The sequence below is a fragment of the Gorilla gorilla genome, chromosome 7 (assembly GCF_029281585.2).
Source record: "Gorilla gorilla gorilla isolate KB3781 chromosome 7, NHGRI_mGorGor1-v2.1_pri, whole genome shotgun sequence".
In the NCBI taxonomy this organism is placed as follows: Eukaryota; Metazoa; Chordata; class Mammalia; order Primates; family Hominidae; genus Gorilla; species Gorilla gorilla.
The window spans coordinates 21,442,592-21,458,600 of record NC_073231.2 but is presented as its reverse complement, the minus strand read 5'-3'; the positions used below and the strand labels follow the sequence as shown (position 1 = coordinate 21,458,600).

The 16,009-nt window shown below is 35.1% G+C and overlaps 1 protein-coding gene across 9 annotated transcripts in view; it reads right to left on the bottom strand.

The window, feature by feature from the left end:
* The window catches only part of VPS37A (VPS37A subunit of ESCRT-I), a 58,800-nt gene that overhangs the window by 24,151 nt on the left and 18,640 nt on the right, over positions 1 to 16,009 (bottom strand). For 6 of the 9 annotated variants that reach the window (XR_008667968.2, XR_008667971.2, XR_008667967.2 and 3 more), the window contains exons 2-9: positions 15,500 to 15,574; positions 13,108 to 13,222; positions 12,524 to 12,624; positions 6,530 to 6,755; positions 5,022 to 5,092; positions 1,343 to 1,470; positions 1,201 to 1,259; positions 1,055 to 1,123 (exon numbers count right to left, since the gene is read on the bottom strand). Coding sequence is in view for 5 of the 9 variants with exons in the window: in XM_004046693.5 (XP_004046741.3) it covers positions 1,055 to 1,123; positions 1,201 to 1,259; positions 1,343 to 1,470; positions 5,022 to 5,092; positions 6,530 to 6,755; positions 12,524 to 12,624; positions 13,108 to 13,222; positions 15,500 to 15,574 (844 nt within the window). In the remaining 4 variants the exon portion in view is untranslated. The remainder of the gene's footprint in view (positions 1 to 1,054; positions 1,124 to 1,200; positions 1,260 to 1,342; positions 1,471 to 5,021; positions 5,093 to 6,529; positions 6,756 to 12,523; positions 12,625 to 13,107; positions 13,223 to 15,499; positions 15,575 to 16,009) is intronic. The other 3 variants (XM_055349139.2, XM_063709078.1, XM_063709077.1) reach the window with 1 other exon arrangement.

Here is a 16,009-nt window from a genome sequence, read left to right as displayed (position 1 = left end):
TTTTTAGTTTACTAAGAGTTTGTATAAAGAATGATGTTGAGTACTATGAAAGCTTCTTCAACATTTACTAAGGTCCAATATATATCTAACAGTACTTCAGTTGAGTCTCACAGATTTTCTGTGGAGGAGGACTGCTTAGGTTAGACTCCTAACTAATGTTTCTACTTGTATGACCTCAAGAAATTTATTTAATCTCCCTGTGCCTCAGTTTCCCTATCTGTAAAATGTAAAATGGGAAAAAGTAACAATACCTATTTCATAGGATTTGGTGTAATAATGGCCCAATATATGTAAATAGCTTCATGCGGTGCAAGACATATTAATTGCTCAATGTTAGCTATTATTTCTTTATTCTGACAAATGACCATATTATCTGAAATTCATTATAAATTTATATTCTCCTTTACCATCTTTTTTGCTGTTGTTGGTTTATATCTATTTTATGTTTTATTTCATTGACTTTACCCAAAATTCCTAATTTTACAGGAAATAGAATATTAACTATGAGGTTGTTATTGGTATGATACAAAGATTATGTCCTCTGTTTCCTTTTCATTTTTAAAGATTCCTTTTTTTCAGAAATATAGGTTGAATTTTATAAAATTCTTTTGATTTTCACATAACTGGATTTCTAGCATAAAACTTATTTGTAGCAGATAATACTATATATTTTTCATATATTATTCTTTTTAATTTGCGAACTTTTCATTAAAGGTATTTGTAGATAAGCTTACAAGTGAGTCGAAAGTTTTTGTTGTTATTGCTAGGTTTCACTACAAGGGTTACAATGGTTTCATAACTTACCCAGAAAAGTTATGTGTCAGGGCCTGTCATAATTTTCTGTTTTAGAAACAAATACGCTCTTATATGAGCACAAATAATGTATGATGCCTCATCACTGAGAGCTGTTCATCCACGTTTAAAGGTATCATGTCTTATAAGGTCAGATACCTCATAAATGGTTTCTGATGATAATGAAAGTGAGATCAGGACTCATGCACATAAGATTAAAACAAAAAATCTATGGCAAAGGGAAAAAACTAAAGAGTCTTACCTCACTAAGTTCATGCTGCCTTTGCATCTTCTTTTCGAAAGTGGACTTCATCTGTGTAAGTAATTCATACTAAAAGAGAAAATGAAAAGGATGTTTTATTCTATTTTTAAATTATATAAATTTCTTCAAAATTATCACTAACTCACCTTATCTAAAACAGTTTGCCTTTTGGCTTCCAAGCTGGGCTCCAAAAGGAGATTTTTTCCTGTAAGATAAATCTCTAGTTTACTTCTAGGTAAAGATCAGATTTTTTTCAGGAAATGTGCGCTCAGGAGAGGGAAAACATACTTGCTAGTTCCTCAATACTTTTTACTAAGTCATCTTTGTCGGTAATAATTTGTTTTAGTTGAGGCAAAGTCAGAAACTGTTCTAGTAACACCTCCTCTTGTTCATTCATATCTGTGAGTTGTGACACACTAGAAACACAAAAGAAAAAATGTTAATAAATATCAGACATCAAGTTTTTCTCCATGACAACTATTTACAATTTTTCAGCTTTAGTTAGTTGATAGGGTTCTAAATAATTTTTACATATACACCTAAGGCTGCCAGTTTTAACCTTAAAATCATATAAAACATCAACCACAATGGAACATACAGCAGTCTGTAATATATTCTTGACAGAATCTGTAAAAGTAAATTCTGGTCCAATGGATATATCGATATATCTACTTTCTTTAAAAATCACAACCGTGGGGAAGTGTTCACAGTTATACAGTGACCTGAAATTAAAAATAAAGTCAACTTAAGTCAGGTAAAGAACAATGTATGAAACTAAGGAGCTTATTCAGCTTAGGTTTCTTAAAATAGGACAGCAGTAATATAGTTAACTATTTTTTTCTTGTTCTTAATTCTGTTTAACTTAATTGCTTGAGAATATCACTTATTTCTTAAATTTCCCTGATAGGAACCAGACTTACTGATATGTAAAATTTAAGCTATTTATTTCTTCCAAGCATAATGTTGAACACACTAGTACTATAGTAAATTCAGACAAGTACAAGTTCACAGACAAGGTAGCATGAGAAGAATTTCTTCCTAGTCATTTCATTGTATGTATTGATGAGAGGGGAAACAGAGCTGAAAAGAGGCCAGAGTAGTTACTGTAACATTTTGGCTTTTTCCTCTAGTCAGCTTTAGACCAGGTCAGTGCATGATTCCAAGGATGTGTTGGCCAAAATGTAGCCAGTAAAATCTCCCAAGACTCTACAAGATAAACAGTCTCTGCTAATGTATAACGTCAGTTACTGTAGGACCAGTAAGACACGGCGCATAAGCAGTCACAACAACTCCGTTTTAATCTCTGTGACTATTTAGCTTACAGATGTGTGGCTGTCACAGTAAGAGTTATAGATATGTTTATGTGTGTTTATGTATATGTGTGTACAGATATTCATAAAATATTTAAAGAAAAGAAATAATGGAGGGCTAAACCAAAAACAAAAATGGGTATCTGTAGGGTGAAAGAACTAGGTGGAGCAGATATGGATGGAAGCAAAACTTTTCTGAACGTATCTTAGTTTTGACTATGGAGCCATATAAAAACGTTGGATAATTTTAAAATAAAGAAGAAAAGAAAAAGCAGTCTTTAAAATTCAGGGAAAATGGACTGCTTTGAAAATAAATAAACCTGTATATTCTAAGTTATATCAACACCCAGAGAAAAATTATTTGAAGAGATTGAAAAAACAATAGTATATTCTGGCATGTCATATCCTAAAGACAACAGAACTGTAAAAAACAAAAACAAAAATTTAACCTGCATTCAATAATCTTAGTAACAATACTGGTATTGTTATTTTGGAAAAGAACAAGCACCCTTCAGAGAAATGGCTGACTCTAGGTCTGGGAGAAGAAATGTTCATGATGAGCCCACAGCATCTTCACTTTGCCAAAAACGATACAGAAGGCAACTTGAGTTTCTCACCCATCAGAGCAACTTTTGGAGACGGATAGTGCAGCAACTCATTATTGTGAAAGGTGATAATATAAGGGGAAAAATTTAAGCATTTTTCTTGGTCCTGTATGAAGTATGTTTCAGTATAACTAAATATGTAGTTGATTAAGTCAAGTTCTTCATAGAGTAATTCTGGTTAATAAATTCTGGTGGTAATGATAAAATCATTAAATCATATTTACGACCCTTGCTATATTAATGATGGTCAATGATTTCAGGTGCTTTAACCTGATATAATCTTAATGTCACTAAAAAAAGGGCAACCAGACCTCACTGCTGCCTCATAGGATGTAAAAGGAAGCATGCACTAATTATGACATAAGTATTGGCAAAAGAATTGAACCTTGTCTACTTCTAGCCACCAGCAGCATAAACTATGGGAAATAGAGAAACATCTTCAATGGTACCACAAGGAGGCACTAAGGAAAAAACAGGATATGGAAAATTTTATAGGACAAATAACCAATTTAATAAACACACACTATGTCTAATATACATGCATGGATGTATGTACATGGACATGTATTTATTCCCATATTTGTGTACATGTATACGAACATATGTAAATACACATATGTATATGTCTGTGTGTGTGTGTGTGTGTGTGTGTATAAAAGAGAAAAGTTGGGGAGAAATGGTTCATTATTAAAAGGAACTTAAGAGATCCACTATCCAAATGCAATAGGTGGAACTTGTTTTGAATCCTGATTCAAACAAACTGCCCACAAAAATATTAATTATTAAGACACTGGAGAAATAAGGTAATATTAAAGAATTACCATTAATTGTGATAGGTATGATGATGATGGTGACTGGGGTTATGGTTAAAAGAAAAGGAAAGAAAATCCTTACCTGGTAGAAAAATTTACTGAAGAACTGATGGGTTAAAAAGGATGTATTATCTGGGATTTGCTTTAAAATAATGGTGACTCATACCTACAGCCCTCCAAGAAAGCTGGATAGAAGAGGCATGAAGCATGGTGAGCAAAAGGGTTTATAGCTGTTGTTGCCACATGATGGATACGTGGCGGCTCATTATACTAGTTTCTTCACCTTTTTTGTATTTTTGATGATTTCATAACAATTATTTAAAAAAAATTTAAAGCAAAAAAGATAATCTTATTAAATAAGAACTCCTACCTTATGGGGTTATTGTGAGCATTACAATGCATATTAACTTTTAATGTATGCAATATATTGTAAATATGCATTATTATTACAGAAGACAAGAAATCACTATTTCCTTAAAATGACTGTAAAACACTGGTGCAAATAAATTTAAACTCTTTTTAAACTATAAAATTTCTCATGGGTACTTTGCTGTACATATTTGATGAGATATATCCTAAAGACAAAAAGGACTGCAAAAAAATAAAGAAAAAGTTTAACTGCATTCAGTAGTCTTATTAGTAATAAGAGCCTTATGAGTATCATGAACTCTCAATGGGGGTATAAAGGGTGCAGTGCTTCCCAAAACGGAATGGCAAAAAACCATTTTCTTCATGAAACATTTTAGAGAAGCAAAGTTCCATGAAAAATGGCACCTTAAATTTGATTATAAACTTTTCTGCTATAAATTTGAAAAAAAGTTTGGCTCTGTAAAAACACCTAATACTTTATAACTTTATTTCTCTATATGTAAAGTTTATCTACTAAGGGAACAATGGAAGATCTAAAATAGGCCAAGATATATTTTGAAATTGTCAGGAACAATGTATTCAAAAGTATTTTTCAAAGAATGCAGGCCACATGAGAGAAAGGATTTTGTTATCTTGGTAACTATTATATCATTATAAAAATCCTATAAAAGTCCCTGAGTATGTACCAGTCACTCAATAAATGTAACCTATAGGACCTAAAACTGATTTTTAAATCCCACTAAGGCAACTACAATACTGTTTAGGATTAGTGAAGATTTTAAACTTTAATTTATATGGATATGAAATAATGATCTGGTTTATGCTTACAAATAAAACAGACAATGTGACCAACTTTACTTTCCAGGTTTACCTTAGTTCTGAGAGTTCTGGAAATGCATCAGGGACATCTGGCATCTTGTAACCAAAACCATTTTGGCTTGTCTAAAGAAAAGTTTTAAATGATATTAAATTTCAGCCATTATTTTTGACTGCTCTCAATTACTAATAAATGTAATCTTTAATGTACTATATCCCATAACTGTTTGCATTATCATATTTTCATCTTCACATCTCACACTGCCTTAGTCTCCCGTTCTTCCTTCAGTCTGTCTTTTTTTCAGCGTCGTATACATAGGATTACTTTTTTTTTGGTGAGGGCCATGTGAGTACCTGTGTTAGGTAGAGAACTGGTAGTTCTCTTTCTTGTCTAAGTACACGGCTGTAGATTTCATTGGTATATATGAATATGTTTCTCTCAAGTGAAAGGCATTAAATATAGAAAAGCAATAATTTAGCAACAGTCTGAATAGTTACATGCCTCAGTCATATGAGACGGTAGGGTAGATGAGCAACCGAGTAGCCACTGTTTGAATATATATGACTTTTTATCCTTGAGGACTCCTGAAAAGTCCTCTTGTAATTTTGTTCACACTATTAACTGTAATTTGTTCATAACACTCATTAACACAATAAATGAAAGGTTTTGGAAAAACCAAGTCCACTTAGGTCTGTATCTTCTAAATGATTATAAACTCTGAAATTAGTAATGTTGGATATACTATGGTTTTATACTTGAGTAATGCTATGGGTGATATTCACTGAGGGTTTTAATTGAAAGGTTTTATACCCCTTTAAATGTTTCATGCCCTAAGTATTAGTCTCTCCCTCAGGAACATTCCACATAGCAACAGTTACCAGCTTAAGAATATACAAGCTTTTAAACCAATGGAACACTTGCAGCCCTCAGCGTATGTTAGCAGACCCATCATAATGTGACACCTGCTGCTCCCACATGATCATTCTTCTGCCTTTGCCCACACCCTATATGGCAGCCAGAGAGATCTACTACAAGCAGCTTCACAAAAATGCCATCCGGTTTCTACCTCAATGTCTTTGACAATGTTACTGCCTCTCAAAGAATGCCTTATGTATCCCCTTGTTATTCTGGCAAATTAATAATGATCTTTCAAAATCTGGCCTCAAGCATAAATGCATCCATTTGTTTAGCTGCCTCATTTTTAAAGAGTACCCACTATGTTCATCAGTATATTTGAGGCACTAAGAAAGTGGTGAAAAAAACCAGAATCACATTTTTTGTAAAGGCAACCTACTAGTTCTACCTTGGTCCCTAGGAGCACTGACCATTCCCCTAGCTGTGTCTCTACCAAAACTCTGTCCCTTCTACTACACTAGAATTAAAAGCTCCATATTTAAAATTATTATTTGTTGGTTACCTGTTACTTGAATTGAAAAATGTGATTTAATCTTTTCATATTTTGTGTCTAACTTATTATGTGGCACACAGAGGCATGTAATAAAGGTGTGTTGATTGAATGAATGTTTCAGTGGCACAAAATATAGATAGCTGACGATACCAACCGGTATTGAAGCATCCATTGTGGGAATGGGTAATGGCAGATTTGAAAGGACACCAAATGAAGGAGCGGCAGGCTTGGCTGTGGTATGACTTGTTGTTGAAGAAGAAACAGTGTCAGCAACAGATAAAGAAGTGATACTCCTGTTTGCTTCTTGTGGAGGATATGGAGGAAGAAATGGAAAACCCTGAGAAGCATAAGGAGACATCCCACTTGGGTTACTGTATAGACTGAAGAGAAAAAGAGAAAATCATTACATTAGATTTTATGGATAAAACATGTCAAATTGTTTCTAAATTGTTCTAAATAACAAAGGTCAAGTACTATATAGATGAAATGTTATAATGGCAGGTGATATTTATTAAATTATATAATGGAATTAAATATTATATAAAGTGGTAAAATATGACCCCCCCCCTCCAAAAAAAAAGAATTGTAGAATTGTGGTTTCTACAAAGAAGATGATGAGTGCTTTAGAAAGCACGCAATTCAGCTGGACAGAGTAGAAGTGGATAGACAGGCCATTTTTGAGTTTTCAGCACTCCACTGGTATCAATCAGTATCTCCATAGAGGGAATGCAGAGCAATATTTAATCCAGGACATTTATTCAAGTAGAGGCTAACAGCTTTCTCTGTATTTGTCAAAATCTGACTGAAAGTCAAGACTGCTTTTCTAGAAAATTTTGAAGTAAAATTAAGTATGCAGATGAGCTTCTAAAATGTTGAAATATTAAAAACAGATGCATATATATAAACATGCATGTATATTAGAGTCACACAGCATTATGTACTTTGGATTCAATCACAGAACAATATAGTAAGTATTTATTTTTGCAAGATAACAAATATTTTACATTTAACATTTTTTCCCTTTAGCAAATTTTAGAGAGAACCAGATCATTATATTACTCTAAAAAGCATTAGAGTAATTCAGACCTAGATGCAGACTGAGAATCATCTAAATATAATATATGAATAATACAGTGAGTTTATATGGATCAGGCACTCTAGTGTAAAGGATAAGGGACTTACACTTATGTTTTAAATATTAATGTAATGCTACTAAAATGCTTCCCTTTACATTGAAAAATGTTTCAAAATGTATTAATTTTTTATGAGAGTACTATTATTTCATTTAATGACATAACCTGAGTTGGAAATTTTGTGGGAAGAAAACATTTTTTTTTAAATGTATATGAATGACACTAAAATGTATATGGAAAAATAAGCCAGAGTAGAAAGAAAAAAAGCCTGAAAAAGGAAGGTACAGAAATATTAGTCCTTTGATAAAGCAAAACAAGTTATAAAACCCTAATACACGCCTGTAATCCCAGCACTTTGGGAGGCTGAGGCAGGTGGATCGCAAGGTCAGGGGATCGAGACCATCCTGGCTAACACGGTGAAACCCTGTCTCTACTAAAAATACAAAAAATTAGCTGGGCGTAGTGGTGGGCGCCTGTAGTCCCAGCTACTCGGGAGGCTGAAGCAGGAGGATGGCATGAACCCGGGAGGCCGAGCTTGCAGTGAGCTGAGATTGCGCCACTGCACTCCAGCCTGGGGAAAATAGGGATTGTATAGGAACAGAAACTGGTACAACTACTCTGGAGGGCAATTTTGCAGCATTTGTCAAAACTTCAAATGTGCATTACACTTCTAGAATTTATCCAACAAATAAACTCACATTTGGGTAAAATATTATTTTAAAGATTATTTACTGGAGCAGCACTGACGGCAATGAAGTTGGATGGGCTTCTGAGGGATGATTAGAAAACATGAAAATACCTGTCAGGCTTGCTAAAGACATTATAATACAACCATAAAACAAATACTTTGTGGCTATAAGGAATAATGAGGAAGTGCCTTAGTACTAACATGAAAAACTTTCCAAAACCGTATCATTTAGTGACCCCCCTACCAAAAAAAAAAGGAAGGGCAAAATATGCTACCATTCATATAAAAAAGGGGGAAAATACAATACTATATATATTTTCTTGTAGATGAACAAAACAGCTCAGGAATTATATATACACAAACCCGAACAAATAACTTTAGATGCTAATGAGGAAAAAAAATTAAGCTGCAAGGGAAAAAGAAGTGACACGGAGATTTTCACTCTATACTCCTTTATACTTTTTGAATTTTGAGCCAGGCGAATACATGACCTCTAGAAAAAATTAAGTTTTCTAATCAGCTTGTTCATTTCAAACGATGGCTCATCTTTATCTTAAAATTACTTTTATCTGAAGGAATCAGTGATATGTATGTGAATATAACAAGCTATTTAGAAACAATAAAACCAACATGAGAGAGTATTTGTAATATCCTTGAATTTAAATCAATAATTCTGACCCAATCTGCTTTATTTTGAACTCAGTAGCAGGTACAACCCACAAAATAATCTAAGAAATGCATCAAACTTGATTTTTCATAATGGTACTATATCCCGGAACTTATCTGAAATGAAAACAAGTAAACTTGTCGGTTTGTATTTTCAAATAAGGTAAATGAGTTTATATCCAACCCTATTACTACAAAAGATAGAAGTATGGGTTTTGAATACATTTTTTATCTGAAAATAAGGACTCAGGACTCTAGAACATAGATAACAGGAAGAAAAAGATGAGGGGGAGAGGGATGAAGTACCTGGAAGTGGAATGCTGCTATGACAACAACAACAAAAATCTAAAGTATGGGAGTAGCTTTGGGACCAAGCAGAGCTATAGGCTGGAAGTCCCCTCAGAAGATTATGAAGGTCTAATGGGCCTCAAAGAGGCTGTTAGGAGGAGCCTGGTGGGCCTTTGAGCAGATGGTCATTGGAAGGAGAACTTTTTATTAGTGGAAAGTTTACCAATACTGCTGCATGCAATAATATGGAAAACAGAAAATGTACCTAGTGAATTGCATGATCTAGCTAAGGAGATTTCCAGGCAGTGCAGAAGGTGCCACCTGATTTCTAGCTCGCTGTAGTAAAATGTGAGAAAAGAGAGAAATTAAAGAACTGCTAAATATAAAAGATGAGATTTCCTGGATTTGAAAATAAATTTATCTCTCATTCCTAGCTTCCCTAAGATTCTCAAATTAAGAAACATCTCTAAAAGCAAAGTTCAAACCCAGCATGGGCTAGAAGGTCCTTTGTTAACACCTCTGGAAGATCCAAGGCAGAGCCTCAGAGTGCTGTCGAGTAAGAAAAACAGCCACTTAGGGCTTCAAAGAATCTTAAAGCCATTGTCTCTCAGCAGCCTCACTGGAAGCCTAATAGCTTATTTGGCAGAGCTTAGTGGGTGTTGCTTTTGTTTAATAAAATGAATGAAAGATGGATTCATAAGAAATCATAAGCATTTTTTTTTTGAGATGGAGTGTTGCTCTGTCGTCCAGGCTGGAGTGCAGTGGCGTGATCTCGGCTCACCGCAAGCTCTTCCTCCTGGGTTCACGCCATTCTCCTGCCTCAGCCTTCCGAGTAGCTGGGACTACAGGCGCCCACCACCATGCCCAGCTAAATTTTTTGTATTTTTAGTAGAGACGAGGTTTCACCATGTTAGCCAGGATGGTCTCGATCTCCTGACCTCGTGATCCGCCTGCCTTGGCCTCCCAAAGTGCTGGGATTACAGGCGTGAGCCACCGTGCCCAGCCAATCATAAGCATGTTAAAGGAATTGTGCCATCTTGGGTCTACAAGGGACAGAGAGAGTACCAAATGAAAAAGAGGCTATCAGACCCTTAATTTCTACAGGCAGGAAGTAGGCTGAAAAAACTATGCACTTGGAAACAAGGGCTACATTTTACAGAAAGGAATTACGACACAGAAGGCAGAACCAAGAAACGAGAATTACTCTATGAAGAATCATTTCCATTAACTAAGTCTTAATAAAAAAACCAATGTGCCCAATTGGATTTCAGTACTGTTATGAACCAGTGGCTCCTGTGTGCTTCCTACTTCCTCTCTTTTGGAATCTATAGTGGTTACCCGAAGCTTGTTCTACCATTGTACAGTGGGTGTGTGAGGGGCAGCTACCTTGTCTCTTTAATTCCGTTGTCTTCAGATCAAGACGAATTGTTCTTCAGGAACACAAGTGAGAAACCTCATCTGTACTTGAATCTGACTTAGATGAAAGAACACAAGCTTGATTCTGTAATATGATGAACTCTGCAAGTTCTTGGGGAAAGGGGAGTGTGCCTATTCACATATAGGAAAGAGGTGAATTCTTACGGCTACGAGGAAGAATGTGACAGACTTTATTTTCCAAAATGACCACAACCAGATTTCCAGTCCCATATGCACTTCTTGAACTTTGCTACCCCATCGAGAGATGAAGTCTACTTTCCCTCCCCTTTCAATCTGGGTGGGTCTAGGTGACTAACTTTAGAAAATGCAGCAGAAATGATGCTGAATAACATTCAGGACTAAACCAAAAAAGATAATACAGCTTCCACTTGGTTGGAATGCTCTCTCTCTTGGGATCCTGACCCTCAGATCTCACCCCTGCCACGCAGTGAGGAAGCGCAGGTCACATGGAGATGCCACATATAGATGTATCAGCACTGAAGTCTAAGCATTAAGCCAACATTAACTGCCAGACGACACCAGCTAATGCAAAAAGTGGAGCAAAAATGAGTTATCGCCACTGGTCCCTAACCAAATGGTAGATTCTTAAAAAAACATAAATGTCATTATTTCAACCAAAAGTTTTTAGGGTAACCTGTTATTCATCTGATATAGTTTGGATGTTTTCCCCTTAAAATCTCATACTGAATTGTAATCCCCAATGTTGGAGGTGGGGCCTGCTGGGAGGTGACTGGATCATGGGGGTGTATTTCTCATGAATACTTTAATGCCACCCTCTTGCTGCTGTCCTTTCCATAGTGAGTTCTCATGAGATCTGACTGTTTAAAAGGGTGTGGTACCTCCCCCACTCCTCACTCTTGCTCTCATCATGTAATGTGCCTGCACCCGCTTTACCTTCTACCGGGAGTAAAAGCTCCTCAGATGCCAAGCAGATGACAATGTCATGCTTCTTGTATAGCGTGCAGAACCCTGAGCCAATTAAACCTCTTTTCTTTATATATTACCCAGTCTCAGGTATTCCTTTATAGCAATGCAAGAACAAGACTAAAACAGTATCCTTAGTACGAGAACATGACTTTATTCAGGAAGCTACTGGAAGGCAGTAAACCAAGAAACTAGGAAATGGCCTGAGAAAGGGAAAAACGAAATCTAAGAAATGGAGAATCCAATACAAGAAAGTGGCAAAGGGAAAATCCCAGGATGACAACAAAGGAAATTCCTGGCTGAGAGTTACGCAAACGTCATAGAGAGTAACTCAGAATGGAGGGAAGAAGTGGAGCACTGAATGTGAAGGAAACAATGAAACCCAGGTATTACCTTACTGGTTTGATATGAAAAAAATGGTTTAAAGGATATTTTTCATAGTTGCTAAAAGCTCTGTGGAAATTCAGTAAGATCTTAAAATTTAAGATGATGTGGAAAATGAAGATGATCTAAAACAAAACCAAACCAAATACAAAATGTAGGTAATTATTAATTCCAGAAAAAAGGCAAAAAATTGCACCATAAGGGAAATGTAAACATGGTAACATACTTGGCTCAGCAATGGACAATATTGAGAGTCACAGTAATAAATACACCAAATATGGAATAATATTAAAAATCATGATATAATTTCACTGAGACAGTGAGGAGAAAGGAAGTTTAGTGAAAAACAGCTGAAATCTTCATCTATGACAATAGGAGGCCAACAGATAATATCTAAAATGAAAGAATTGAGTGATAGAAGTATGCATACATTATTCAGAAAGATGTAGGTAAACATTAGAAGAAACAGGTAAAAGAGTAAAACAGTTGCCTCTGGAAGTATGGATGTATTTGTGGAGATGTAGAAATCGGAGGACTGATTTTTAACATCATTTGAATTTTTAAACTATATTTTGATTAATACATTAAAATACATGCAGACTTTTTTATTTACTAGAAATATACTTACTAAGGAAATGCTGTTGAAGTAGGAGCTAAAACTGGAGGATTCTTCCAAAACTCATCCAATAGACTCTGAATAATTTTTCCAAGATCTGAGTGCATTGTAAACTGAAAGTAACAATGCATGATGCTTAAAATCACTTCCACAAAAAGATTATAAAGTCTCATTAGGATAATGTCACTTTAAATATTAACTTACTTTTGCAGGTCAAGAATTAAATGAAAAAGGATATTAGCAATTAACAAGTTACAGCATTTTCTTATAGAATCGATACCATAAATATCTGGTGATTAGTAAACAGGTTAAAAGTCCATTGAATCAAAAATGGAGCCAAAATATTTCCTTACTTGACTATTTACAATAATTTGAGGGTTCAAAGGTAAATACTAGAGTATATGGAAGTTACAATCTTTCACAATCAACCATAACATATTGTAAGAACTTTAAGGCGTAGTCTTAAATATTCAATTTTTAAAAAAAGTACTCACGACAAAATGAAACTTTAAATGCATTTCAGATTTCTAAAATATTTAGTAGAAAAGTAATACACCTATTATATTACCCTGAAATAAATTATCCCATATACATACATTGTTTACTAATGGAGAGGTAACATACACTCCTTGTTTATCCATTAAGTGATGTCGTATTGGTGGATAAACACTGATCACTGGTTTTTCCTGAGGAAACTGTGGAGGAAGCAATCTGGTAGAGGTAGAACAGATGAAAAACAAAAACAAAGAAAACAAACATATATTATACGGTCAAAATCTTAAAACAAAGCTATTTAAAAGTAAATTAAATTTTCACACTTTGATATGGGTTATTTAGTAATAAGTGCTCTATTATGGTGTTGTCTGAAAATATGTTTAAGACTAAAATTTGGTAACAAGACTAGTCATTCAACACAGTAAAATCTTAATGTGAAATATGGACATGAATTATAGAATATTCTTCACATCATGCCAATTAGTTGCTTTCAAACACAATATACCAAGCTATACAAAATCTTAGGTAAAAATTAGATCAGGCATTTTTATCAGGTGAACCATACTAGTCCAGTCTGGCTATTTATTGGACCACAGGTTCTAGCCATATAATTTTCTGTGGTTTTTCTACTTTGAGAATGCTGTCACAGCTGGGCATGGTGGTGCTTGCCTGTAGTCCCAGTTACTTGGGAGGCTAAGGCAGGAGAGCCACTTGAGCCCAGGAGTTCAAGTCCAGCCTGGGCAACACAGTGAGACCCCATCTTTGGAAAACTAAAGTAAGATAAAAATAAATAAAATGCTGTGAAACATTATTTCACTATTTACTGTATTTCTAAAGAGGATAAAATGTAAAGTAGGAGGATTGAAACATTGTAGCTGTCATCAAGACTTGGTTCTACACGGCTCCCTTCTAAATGCCCCAAATGACATATCTCTCCCAAGTTAGAGGTCAATCACATGGTTTCACGTAAAGAACAGTAAATTTTCAACACACACACACACACAAAAGCAAAAATTTTAACCTTTTTTGAACTACTACAAAACCAAGATTAGTGAATGAAATCTTAAAAATGAGAGTTTACTTGATATGAAACCCTGTTTCCAAATCTCTAAAACTCAAGAATATTTTACTTTCAATTGTCTCTTTGTTCCCCTGATGGTTCAAACAACTATTTGTTGGTCATACTGTTGAAAAGAAAACTGGGTCCTTGTTGGCCTCTCCTGCTTAGCTCTACCTGGTCATTTGATGAGAGATAAAACTACTTCATTTACAAAGCTGAAGATTTTAAACCTAGTTTGGTAAAAAAGGCACTAAATGGCCTTTGGAGCCCAGTTTGTATCTTGACTATGCTACTTACTAACCGTGTTTCTGTAATTTGCCCTAATTTGCAGGGCTGCTGTGAGGATTCAAAAAGCTCACATACGCCCGTAATTCCAGCACTCTGGGAGGCCGAGGCGGGTGTATCACGAGGTCAGGAGTTCGAGACCAGCCTGACCAACATGGTGAAACCTCGTCTCTACTGAAAATTCAAAAATCAACCAGGCATGGTGGGGCGTGCCTGTAATCCCAGCTACTCAAGAAGCTGAGGCAGGAGAATCGCTTGAACCCGGGAGGCGGAGGTTGCAGTGGCCAAGATTGTGCCACTGCACTTCAGTCTGGGCGACAGAGGGAGGCTCCATCTCAAAAATAAGTAAATAAATAAAAAAGCTCATATATATCGTTAACATAGCACTTATATATTCATGCTTTAATTCACTCATTAGTATTTAATAAGGTCTCCTATGTACAGGTAGTATGCTAGGCAAGGAGAACGTGAAGGTGAATAAGATAAGGTTCCTGTCTTCAAGTTAGGTGCCTTCTTATCTGGCTCAAACACTTGCTCTAGCAGCAGGCACTTAATGTAACCTCAGGTAATCACAGCCTTTTCACACTACAGCCTCATAGCTGCATTTAAGGCTAAATTGCTACTTCAGCAATCACTTTGTCCAACTTTTTGTAACTTAAGTAAAACCCTCATAATTATATTTTTAACTTTTTTGTTTTTCTTAAAAATGATCAGCAAATCAAATCTAACCTTGAACTTTCTGGTTGATGTAGTATATCTGTTGCTGAAATTTGGAATATTTTAACTTGTTTCTGATTTAAAGGTGAATCTATCTCTAATGGCTTTATATATATAACCCCTTTGTTTTTTATTATCATTTTTCAGCATACCTCCAGCTAAGATTTTAGTGCTAATCAATAAAAACAATTACAGTACTAAGAATTAGTGTTACACATTTTTATTGCATTTCCTCTTTTCTAGTTTCTTTCTTATAACACTATAACAGTGATAGCTTTCGAATATTTTGATTTCACTGAATTGTGCACTATTTTATAAATTATAGTTACTTGAAATAAGTTCACCTTAAAAGTTTATTTCTAATAACTAAGAAACAATAAAAAAACTGTTAAGTCCTTTTACATGAAAAAGTAGGATACAATTCTACTCACATATTAATGTTAATTGTCAGGTTGTTTATGGTGAACGGCAATCTGTATTCCACATCTTTCTGTATTTCGGCTATACTGCAGGAGAAAATTTAAAAAAATTTACCCAAAGTCATGAAACCATTATTGTTTTATAAAAACGAATGTTAAGTGCTAGAATCTACTAAAACTACCGTTATTTTTAATCACAGAATCTGGATAGCCAGCATAACTTGTATCTTGAGGGGAAGGAAAATGATCATAGTTAGAAAGGCTCATCAACTAAGCACACAGTAACATTCTGAACTATCCAGGGGAAGGGGGATGATGAGGTAAAGAGGCAAGAAAAAACTCTTCATTAATGCTACACTGATTTACTATCACTCTACCCAATTTACCATTAGCAGAAGCAATTGTGTGCTCTCCAGTTAATAAAGGTGAGCAATCCATCTGGGTTTTAACTGCCACTATTCAGCAATATCGGCAGCTGGGGAAGTCTGGGTCTTAACAGCTTGAACTTAAAAGTCTAGATGA